The sequence below is a fragment of the Pristis pectinata genome, chromosome 4, assembly GCF_009764475.1.
Source record: "Pristis pectinata isolate sPriPec2 chromosome 4, sPriPec2.1.pri, whole genome shotgun sequence".
Lineage (NCBI taxonomy): Eukaryota > Metazoa > Chordata > Chondrichthyes > Rhinopristiformes > Pristidae > Pristis > Pristis pectinata.
The window spans coordinates 94,856,241-94,868,274 of record NC_067408.1 but is presented as its reverse complement, the minus strand read 5'-3'; the positions used below and the strand labels follow the sequence as shown (position 1 = coordinate 94,868,274).

Genomic DNA, 12,034 nt, shown 5'->3' with positions numbered 1-12,034 from the left:
TTCAGTAAATAATTTGCTCTTTTAGGATATCTCTTTCCTGTACTCTGTTGGACAACACTACGTTTCCCATTATTGTTCTGCATTGTTTTTTGCCAATATTGTTGCCCATTTTAGTTTTGCATACTCAGACCCACACAATCAGCTTTTCTCCAATGTATTTCTGCAGCCATTGTCAAGCCCACAGCACCTCCACTTTGTCTTTGGAACACGTTATACCCTAAAGTGTTGAATTCCTGGTCCTGATTGTTCTGTGGTCATTTGAGCAATTCCTATGTCTGATTGCTCCAAACACACTTGCTTTCAGCTGTCCTGTTTTATGATCAATACAGTGTGCATTGTTGTACAGACAAAAGAATACAACGAGAAGAATAATTTTAATTTATTCCAATGTACAGATCAATTATATTAAACAATATCAAAATATGAAAGTTTAAAAATAACTTCTACATGACAATTTGAAATGGTTTCCTAACTTTGATAAATCTCTAAATTACTGGATTGAAAAACAATCCTCAACAATCATTTATGATCCATATGACAATTTTTCCTGCCACTGTCTAAAATACATTCTTAAAAGATGAGATTTTTGATAGATTTAGAAGGTACAGAGTAACTGAAATATTTACTGGTAGCTTCAAAGTAATATACATTTCCTCAAAGACAGGAAACCTCTTACTCTCTGGACTGGATACAAACCCAGGTGTAGGTGAGATAGCTGTCAATTCCCCACTAAGTGTACGTAATTTAAAAAAAAACTAAATTATTCACCAACATCCAATTGTACTTTGTCTATATCAAAATCAGTAAGAATGAAGTAAGCTTCCTTGTCAAAGATTAACAGTTCCTGTTGCAAAGTTATACATCTCAAGCACAGCTTGAAGTAATATACAAATTGGGGCTTTCATTATGTCCTGTAAAAGCCATGAAGAAAAGATATGCTTAAAAGATAACAGAGGTCACCATCTGTACTTCAACATAACCAACAGATCAATTGTGGAAAATGACGTGGAGGTTTCCATCATATCACAACACTTCTACCGCTCCGAGAACTTCCACGTCCCTATGAAAAAAAAATGCAATTTGATTCTTTTTCTGAACAGTAACATTTCAGTAATATTTTAAAAAAATGCATTTTCTACAAGTAACTACTTAGAAAATTAACAAGAGGAAAAACCAAATTACAGGAGAATTAGTGTAAAACAGCATTTCAAGTTTCAGTACTTGCAAAACAAAACCTTCAGTGCCAAACCAGGATGTTTTATACCCTGCCTTTGGTCAGATCTCTGCTTTTGTACACTTGGTCTGGAATTTAATTGACAGCAAAGAAATTATTTTGTCTGGCTCATTTGTGTTATATTCAGGGTGCAGGAATTCTTTTTTGATATGTTCTGCTCAAATTCCACAGCTGACTCAGTTATGAATAGAAGCTTTACTTTAGGAAGATGCACACTTACATTCTGCACTCTAAATAACCCAAGCTCTGGGCCAAACTATGCATACCCCTGAAAGGTAGTTCTATAAAGAACAGCTGGGAAGGTCTTCCTCATGGGTCAAGCTCATCACCAACTTCCACGCCTGTGGAAGTCAGAGATGAGCTGGAGGTTGGATATCAGCACAACTGACCTCTTGCCCCACTGTTGGATTACCAACTCCAGCAACAAAACACAAATGTCCTGAGCCCAGGGACTGGAAGATGTTTCATATCCTGCTCCTCAGCTTTAATAGTTCATTTGGGTGGGGTTACCAACCTTGAATACAAAGGTCAGTCCAGTTAAGTGGCTTATTTAGTTTACTTAGTCTTTATATTTTTAACTAATTTCTAGAACTTCGAGTAGGGGAAAGTATACAGTTAATGGCAATACCCTTCACAACACTGATGCAGAGAGGGATCTTGGGGTCCAATTTCATAGCTCCATGAAAGTGGCAACACAAGTAGACAGAGTGGTAAAGGTGGTGTACGGCATGCTTGCCTTCATTGGTCTTGCCTTCAAGTGAGTACATGAGTCATGAAGTCATGTTGCAGCAGTATAAAACTTTGGTTAGGCCGCACTTGAAGTAATGTTTGCAGTTCTGGTGGCCCCATTACAGGAAGGATGTGGAATCTTTGGAGAGGGGACGGAAGAAGTTTACCAGGATGCTGCCTGGATTAAAGAATATCAGCCATAAAGGAGAGATTAGACAAACTAGGTTTGTTTCCTCTGTGGAGTATCAGAGGCTGAGGGGAGATCTGATAGAAGTTTATAAATTTATGAAAGGCATAAATAGGGTAGACTGTCAATCTTTTTGCCAGGTTAGAATTGTCAAAAATTAGATGGCATAGCTTTAAGGCGAGAGGGGGAAAATTTAAAGATGTGTGGAGCAAGTTTCTTTTTACACACAGAGTGGTGGGTGCCTGGAACGCACTGCCAGGGGTGATGATGGAAGCAGATAATGACAATGGTATTTAAGGGTGCACATGAATATGCAGGGTATGGAGGGATATGGATCATGTACAGGCAGAAGGGATTAGTTTTGTCTGGCATCATCATTGGCACAGACATGATGGGCCTAAGAGCCTGTTCCTGTACCGTGCTGTTCTATGTTCTACTTTTAAGATATTAACATTAATTTTTATTTAAATGTATTTGAACTTTTTAAAATGTCAGATTATCAGAGATACATAACACAGTGAGCTGTGAAAAGCCGTCAAGGTGTTCTGGGGATGGGGTCTCAAGATCCACTATCTGAAGCCGAGCTGCATTTGTGATCTTCTCTACTTCATGGGGCAGCCACAACACCTAGGCCTCCAGGACCATTCATTGATTTCACAGAGGTCAAAAGGCAATAAAGCCAAGGAAGCAGGTGGGATTTAGAGTGCAGGTAATAGGCTGGTCAAGCATGAGCTGGTGCAATATGACTTAATATGACTGTCAAATAAATCTGACTACCAGAATCTGGTTACATACAGGGTATTGGGAAAGTTTGTAAAACTGCACTGAGATAGAAATGAGATATACTTTAATACAAAAACACAAACTTACTGAGAGGCGTCCACTATTCGATCTTCGTGTACTACTTTCTTGTGATGCCCCATCTACTGAATGATAGCTTGGGGGCTTCTCATGATATTTAAATGGCTTTTTCAGGGTTTCCAACCAATCAGCCATTCGATCATCTTGCTGAATTCTGTTTGGCCGAGAGCGGTTTTCATAATCATCCAGAGAACTCCATGATCCTTGACGCCTTCCACGAGGTGGAGGTGAATAGCTTCGGTCTCTGCGCCTACGCCTTCGTTCAGGTGAGTAGTCTCTATTACTTCTGCGATGTGATCGTCTATCCTCCTCATAACCTCTTCTGCCATTCCTCTGATTTGAACTGCTGTGTCTTGATCGATCATAATCTGAATCATCATCACTATAATCTCCACGACTTCGTTCTCTTGGAAGTAACTGACTTATCTGTCGTCCATCTTCAAAATCACCCCTCCTGTTCCCCGGATTTCGGTTAGATCTTCTGTCTTGTGAGCTCCGACTGGACCTTGATCCTCCCTGTGACCTTTGATTTCCACGAACCTCTGATTCCAAAATGTCCTCGTGGCTTCTAGCCCTTCTTTGATAATTCCTTCGGGATGAGTTGCTGGTTTGTTGTGATGAGGGAAGGCTTGTTTCACGGATTGTCTCCAATATTGGGGGCAGGTGGATAACACGCCGATCTACCTCTCTAACTCCAATTTCATTTAGAGATGAAAGCACACTGGGAGGTGGGCTACCACTTGTACGGATTCCATTTTGTAGAGGCTGTACAGTATTCAAGTTTTTCACCTCGTTCTCTATGTAGTCCAGCATCTTAACAGAAGAGTTTGGATGGGCACTGTAAGGAATCATCGTCAAAGGTACACTGTTCTTTGTGGAAAAATCTACATAATGGAAAAAAAATTGGAAAGATTACATTTTTGTGTCAATACTTCAAAGTACTTTCAGACATGCATGAATTCTATTAAGTAGTCTTATAGATCTTATAAAGAAAGAGACAAAAATATGTCCATAACTTCCAAATGACTGGACTAATGTAAAAAAAAGATAATTTGAGCAATCACTCAGTTTTAGGGCTAAAATGTCACATAATTTTCAGGCAAACTATACTGCATTGCAAAAGGAGGAAGAGGGAAGAGATCAAAAATTGGTAAAGTCTCCAAAGAAAGGGGGAGAAATGTATCCTATGTAGACCTCATCCTTTGTGTGTGGTTGCATCAAGCTATACATAGGGTCTGGGTGCACAAACACCGAGTTCACTATTGCTGAGATTCTACCTGTCCCAGGTATTGTGAAGGAAGGGCCAGGCCCTGTTACGACAGAACATTTCATTCACTTGGACTATGCCACACCACCTGTCCCTCATAGAAATGTTTCTGCAGACTACAAGTCCTAGAGGCCCGAACAGTCCTGTCAAATGGTTCCCTGAACAGTCTGTCGGTCATTTGGCTAAATTCTCAGTGATGAGGCCTCTTAAGCAAACACCAAGTCCTCACTTGGCTGGTGGTGAGAGGGGGCCTCTGAATCATGTCCGTCATGCACAGCTGCTGCCTCACTCTAACCACACACTATGCTGAAGATGGCTGCAGTGAGGATGTGACCCCATCCACCACCTTGTGGACTGCGTATGTGCTAAGAATGTCTGGAAAAGAATGCAGTGATCTTTATCAAGGTTCACACTGAGTAGCTTTATGAGCCATTCCCAGGGACGTACATCAACTGCTGCTATAAGACTGACAACTCAGTGAAACTTGTTGGTCCTTGAGCGTCAAGTTGTCTGCAACCAAATACTGCCAACTGGCACATTCCAAGGTGCAGGAGTATGTACTGAGGGATGCACTGAAGTATGGTGCAGCCAAAGCAAAGGCTCCACATGAAGGACCACAGGCTGGGGTCTTCCTGCCACTGGACATACAAGGGCTGAGGCTCTCAAATGTTTCTCTGATGGAATGAAAAATCAGTGACATTGACATATTATAAATATTGCAAGTGAATGCAAGCCTATGATCTGTACACTGAATGAAAATAATGCCCAGACATGAATGTATAACCGTATTTTCATGAATTTAAAAACAAAACAGCACTGTTGCACTTTGCTGATGGAATGTTTGGGAAAGAAAAAATTATGCCACTTTGACAATGGAAATATCATAACTGAATACATTTCTGTGAATGAAAACAATGTCCTAAATTGTGCAATTGCAAGTTTTATGGTTAAGGTATATTTTTTGTAACTAAAATCTCTGGCAGTGCAGGAACTTAGATCGAGGCCTCCTTGTACATTCGGGGACACAAGAGATTCTGCAGATGCTGGAATCTAGAGCAACGCACACGAAATGCTGGAGGAAATCAGCAGGTCAGGCAGCATCTGTGGCAAGAAATAAACAGTCAACGTTTCTCAGCCCGAAACATCGACTGTTTATTTCTCTCCATAGATGCTGCCTGACCTGCTGAGGTCCTCCAGCATTTGGTATCTGTTGCTTCTTGTACATTCAAGATGTTTGCTATCTTCTGCTCTGATCCATTTGTAGTCTGTAGATTGATAGGTACTTATGAAGACTTCCTATTGGCCTCAAAGACCCAGAGTGAACTGCAGCAAAAGCAAGGCCATGTTTTTGGCAAATGATTTGACCAATCCTTTGTTCACTTCACTGTCCGATCCTATCACCCGAAGGGGCTGCGAGTATAGCTTGGTAGCACCATGAGCTCTGTAGACAATTTAGCTACGGTGCAGAAAAAACTAGAAACTGAACTTAAACTAGCATGGCTCCCTCAACTATGGGAAGAAACCTGGTCGCTAGGTGCAAGGTGCTCTCACTGTTGCTGTGCAATGTGCAGGTATAATCCCTATGCTATTCCTCTGTTGCAGCAATCATATACACCACCTTCAATTTCATCTGGGGATTAAAAATTGATTATATCCAAGGTGTTCTTCTGCACAAACATTTCTACAAGGGACAGATAGTCAAACTGAATGGAACATTGCATAGCAACATAACCAGGCCCATTCTTTTCAACAGGGGACAGACAGGAACTCACTACAAGTCAGGCAGTGATCAGGACAGAATGTCCTTGAGGCCCTGCTGGAAAGAGGGGTGGTGGGTGATAGATTCCCAAGCATAGCGCTGAAGGCATTTGGCATAATGCCTCATAACCAAATTTTCAAACAGGCACAAAGACCTTGCTTGGCCGGTGGTGAAAAGTGCCCTCCCGGTCACATTCTTCCTTCACAGTTGGAGGCTTAACGTCATCACATGCTGCTTTCAAGGCGTCTACATTGGGAATGAGACCATCATCCATCTACTTCTGGAATGTGCATGCCAAGAAGGACTTAAAGTGACCTTTGTCAAGGTTCATCCTGAATGGCAGCATAACAAAGTACTTTCTGCACGTTGAGCTGTTCCCAGGGATGCACAGTAAGACAAATTTCAACTGCTGCTTAAAGATCATCAATTCAGTGAAAATTGCACTTTGTGATGCCTGATTGTTGCTGGGTTTCCAGTGCAAAGAACTGTTCATGATTATATGCTGCACACATTCCTAGCTGCAGACCTATATGCTGAGGGACTTGCTACAATATGGAGGAAAGACAAATGTTTAGGGCTCTCCCCCCCACTACTCCCTCTCACCCCAGCACAAAAAGGGCTAGAATCCTTCAGGGCTTACTGATGTCATACTGATATACTGCAAGTGTTGTAAGCAAATGGAAAGGTATGGGTGGCACAGCAGTTAGTAATTTTGCCTCTCAGCTCCAGAGACCAGGGCTTGATCCTTTGCTCAAGTGTTAATGGTGTAGAGTTTGCACGTTTGCCCTGTGAACACATGGGATCCCTCCAGGTAGATTAAATGTTTCCTGTAAATTGCCCCTAGTTTAGCTGGATGACAGGAGAATCAGGGAGAGTTGATGGCATGAAAAAGCGAATAAGTTAGAGGAAAAATAAGTGGGGGAACAGGACTGAAGGGATTGCTCCGAGAACAACTATTTCGCAGTAGTCAATTATGACTGCTCCCATTATTGAGCGATCCAACACCAGAGGGCATGCATTTAAGATGAGAGGGGGTAGGATCAGAACAGACGTCAGAGGTACGTTTTTTACTCAGAGAGTGGTGGATGCCTGGAATGCGTTGCCTTATGGGGTGGTGGAGGCAAATTCATTGGGAACTTTTAAGAGGGCCTTGGATGGGCATATGAATAAGAAGGAAATGGAGGGATACGGGCATTCTATAGGTAGAAGGGATTAGCTATGTTGGCACAACATTGTGGGCCAAAGGGCCTGTTCTATGCTGTACTGTTTTATGTTCTATGTTCTAACAGGCATGAACTCAATGGCCAAATTGCTTCCTTCTATGGGGGAGGGGCGGGGAATGATAGGCCTAATACCATGGATGCAACATCTGTATGTCCTACATTATTCATATGCAACTTTTAAGTATAAAGTACATTTTTGAAAAAAATCTTTATTATTGCTATTTGTTTTTTTTGAGTGTGGCAGTTACATTTCAAATTTGAGTCCATGCATGAGTGTGAGTGATTGTGAAAGGCTCTTTTATAAAAACAAAGCGATCTCATCTAATTTTATGCAAAGTAGGAAGGAAGAAAGGAAATCCAAAGACAATGCCAGCTTAAATTTTGTTTCATGATAAACTGAGATGGCACTGAAGTCACTGATGCATGGATGCCATGTAAATGGTATGTTACCATAGCTTATTTTTGTTTCCTCCCATTTACTATCTGTAGATTTCAACAGTCCAAACATACAGTATGCATTGGTGCATTAATAGTCAAACCACATACCTCTTTGTGATGGCCCATTCATGTAGAATGAGTTTAACTGTGAATTCCTTTCTTCCTCACCATATATAGGCCTATTGTACATCCAAGGTAATAATCCCTGCTTTGCCTGTTTGACTAGTTCGTGCCTTGCAAGAGCTGTTTATTAAAAAATGCACAAAGAATGCAGTTAACAATCTTATGCAAAGGATTATACAACAGCAGAAGCTTATGAATACAATTACTACTATGTATATAACAGAATACAAGCTAAAATTTGTTGGAATTTCACTTAGTTGCCAGTCATTGTCACTTACTTTGTACATTACTATCAGTTCTATATTTCTCAACTAAAAACAGCAGTGTCCATATTTAATAGGGAGAGTTAGCAAACTGTTCACTTGTATTTTAGAGCAGTAGATCCACAAGTAATAGCTAAGTTATGCAGGTTAAGATGCTAAATATTTCAAAATCTATCTTTAGTTTTGTGCCACTGATGTAGCAGTTGGAAGACGGTTAAACACACATGCACGTTCATCTTCTCAAATGCATCATATTTCAGTCCACTTCCTGGAAGTTTCCCAGTCATGCTTGTGAGTTTAATATCCTCCCACCTGTTTCATCAATGGAGTAAATCTGCAGAAAGCATACACATTTGCTAAGTCTTACGAATAAATATACAAGCAATTTTACATCATTTCTTCATTTTTCTGCTTCAATAGAATCAAATCAATTTATTAGAAGAATAATGCACCATACATCTAAAGGCAGAAGTCTGACTCCCAAAACTGCAGGATTTTATTTTAGTGTTTCCTGCTTATTAGTTAACTGGCCTACCACAAAACCATTTATCTTACCATATTCTAAAGAAGAAACAAGACACCATGGAAAATCTTATCCTAACTTTGCAAGGTGACAAAAATAAGTCAGTACTTTTTTCCAAGAATCACACAATTACCATTGTTATACCTAAAAAATAAGTGGCTCCATAAATCCCATATCGCATACCCCTTTGGGATTAAGTTTCATAATAAATACAACACTATGTGCCAACTGGACTGTACATGATTATTCAAACTGCCACTGTTTATTTGAAAGCAATGGGGCTTTCTGAATTCTATGGACACGCATACCTAATGTCCAGACACAAGGTGCAAAACCTGTATCCAAATATCAATCATTCCATTGCAAGCTAATGTTTGTCTATGTATTTTCAATGGAGACAAAGATGACGTGCAAGTCAATTCAGTTACACAATTTGCTATTGTGGAGCTTAAATATGGGTTACACAAAGTAATTATGATCCAGAGGTCTGAATAATATGTCAGATAAAGGAACACCCATCAAATTCCACCTATTTGAGAATTGTAAAAGAAAATATAAAAATCAGTACAAAGAAAATAACCTCTTGGGTTACTACAGATGGAGCAATATACATTAACGTCACCAGCATAAGGTCTGCACTGACAACACACAACTGAAATACTAGTATGATGTGCACAGATCTTGGAATATCCTTGCATTGCGCAACAGTGCTCACAGAAGAATGAGATCATTTGCGTCAACCGATCAGCGCATGATCGTAACTAGTTATTCATCAGATGCTCGTCAGAAATTCTTCTGTTATCAAGCATGTTACCCAGCTATTTTTGCATGGGGAAGAGGAAAAAGATGACTAATGGAGAAAATAAAAAGATAGTTTTTACCTTTCTCTGGGCAACAGCAGCGTTTTGGGCAGCAAATACATCGAACATAGCAACAGCATCGTTGTGGACAGCATTGGCACCAACAGATACTAATCAATATGAATAATAGTAAAAAACCCATGACAATAAAGATCACCGTCAGCCAATCTGGTAAAAAAAAGGAGAAAAGATAGAAGTATCAGCCTGTATTGTAGAAGAATCTACTCCAATAATGTATTTTGCCCTTTGGCTGTGGGAAGTATTTCTTACTAACAGAACAACCTTAACAAAAAGGGCACAAATACATTATTGCAAATAAAGCACAATGCAAGTAGATATTAGTGGCATAATACTACAATCCTGATAAACTGAAAGAGATCTCTCCATTATCTCACACATATACGATTATCTAGCCTTTATTGCTGTTATTAGCATGATAAACCGGTGGCACAGTGGCAAAGCTAGCAGAGCCACTGCCTCGCAGTGCCAAACACCGGGGTTCAATCTGGTCCTCGGGTGCTCTCTGTGTGGAGTTTACATCTTCTTCCTGTGACCTTGAGGATTTCCTGTGGATGCTCCAGTTTCCTCTCACATTCTAAAGACATGCAGGTTAGTGGGTAAATTGGCCATTGTAAATCACCCCTGGTATGGAGGTAAGTGGTAGAATCTGGAGGCAACAGATGACAATGCGGGAAGAATAACAAATGGGAACATTGGTATAAATGGATAGTTGGTGTGGACTCGGTGGGCCGAAGGGCCTGCTTTTGCGCTGTCTCTCTCTATGACTAATGTACATCACAACATTTTGAGTTAGAGAGAAACAGAGGCAATCACACCAGTAAATATGTAACTTTGTCTGACTCTTCCATTGGTATCTGTATGAATTACAACATTCCAAGCACATGCAAGTATTAAAAAGTAACAGAAGGTTTAAAAGATACACAGCCAAACATTCAAACAGCAATATCCTCAGGTGCTTGTGGTGTACAATTTCTCATGGCTGTCAGCAGTGTCTAAGAATTGCTTCATGCTTCTACATGTTTATAATGTCAGAAAAGGAAATCTAAAGGATCTAAAATTCTTAAGAATTTAAAGTGCCATTAAAGCGGTTCGGGAAACAGGGTCTCTGGGACCTGAGTGAATACAGCATTTTAGACAATGACATTTAAAGATCAATAAATAAATAGTAGAAGAGCTAAGGAGGAGGAGGAGAAATTAAACGGGATGAGTTCAGAAACTGAAAGAGGAAGAAGGAGAAGGAAAAAAAATATTATTGAAAAGAGTGAGAAAGAAAAATGGAAGACTTTGTTGAAGGCAATTTTCAAATCTCCTAAAACAAGCCACAACATCACAAAATGAAACCTGACACTTATAATTAAATCTTTGGAACTGAGATATTGAGCAGTCGTCATTAACACCTATCACACAGAGACATTTTTGTTCTAAGGGCATTCTAGATATCTCTACCAAGCTGAATTTTATCAACAGCACAAACGCAACCTCTGAAAATTTGATGCATTTCTGTAAAGATGCAGATAGTGAAATGTCAATTTTGCAATGTTCATAAATTGTATAGTGACATTTGGATAGTTGCATTTAATCTGCTTTCATCAGTATCGTTTATAAACAAAAGACAGCCAAGTCCCGTTAACCATCATTATCCAAAACTGTTTGTTCAGTGGGTTGCGTAGCTTTATAGAGACAATTACTTAAACTACCTTGAGATTTTTGTAGGGTGGTATTTGGCTTTGTGGCAATTGATAGAAAAAAGTAATTTTATGGGTTATTTCAAAGTCAAAATCGAGTTTATTGTCATATGCACAAGTACACGTATGCACGGGTGCAATGAAAAACTTACCTGCAGCAGTATCACAGGCAGATAGTGGTAAACTGGTTGTTATAGAGGTTTCCCTACCCGTTACAATTGCATTCAATAAAAGATCTTGTAGTCAATCATGTCGACTTTTTCAAATAATTATCAATTTAGTCATTTATCATCCTGAAGATTTCTTAAATGAAATGATTTAGATGATCAAGTGTATAAAGAGCGCTAAACATCTGTGGAATTGAAACACTTTAACAACGTACGTAGAACAATAAGTCGAACTTCTTTGTCAGAGTCCCCTGTTGTATCACCTGGTGCCTCAACAGTACAGAAATAAACACCGTGGTCCCACCACATCACTTCACTGATCCACAAGTCAGCTCCTGTAAAGCAAACATATACAAGTCACCCACAAACAATATAGAATAACAAAATAATATCAATGACAACTGAGTTCAAAACAAAGATTCTCAAACATATTCTCCTGCACTCTGAATCAGTAACAATTCTCTAGTAACTCTACTTCAGTGGTGCTTGAACGTGGGTATCTCCTTAAAAACTGCTCTTTTAAAGCAGAGGACACTTGCTCATCACCTGGTCTTGGTTAAAATAGGTAATAGTTATCACCGTTTTCCAGATCTCGGACAAAGAAATCTGCTGACATGATAACACATGCTGCAAGCTCAAGAGTTTCTCTTAATTTTATGAAAGAAATTAGTACAACTCTTGCAGCACTGCTCAA

The 12,034-nt window shown here is 39.7% G+C and overlaps 1 protein-coding gene across 1 annotated transcript in view; it reads right to left on the bottom strand.

Moving 5' to 3' along the window:
* Positions 1 to 364: 364 nt before the first annotated feature.
* LOC127569428 (immunoglobulin-like domain-containing receptor 1) overlaps positions 365 to 12,034 on the bottom strand; it is a 34,925-nt gene continuing 23,255 nt past the window's right edge. Inside the window, exons 4-8 of the mRNA XM_052014064.1 lie at positions 11,556 to 11,675; positions 9,489 to 9,635; positions 7,807 to 7,941; positions 3,021 to 3,895; positions 365 to 1,060 (exon numbers count right to left, since the gene is read on the bottom strand). Of these exons, the coding sequence (XP_051870024.1) occupies positions 1,019 to 1,060; positions 3,021 to 3,895; positions 7,807 to 7,941; positions 9,489 to 9,635; positions 11,556 to 11,675 (1,319 nt within the window). The 3' untranslated portion in view covers positions 365 to 1,018. The remainder of the gene's footprint in view (positions 1,061 to 3,020; positions 3,896 to 7,806; positions 7,942 to 9,488; positions 9,636 to 11,555; positions 11,676 to 12,034) is intronic.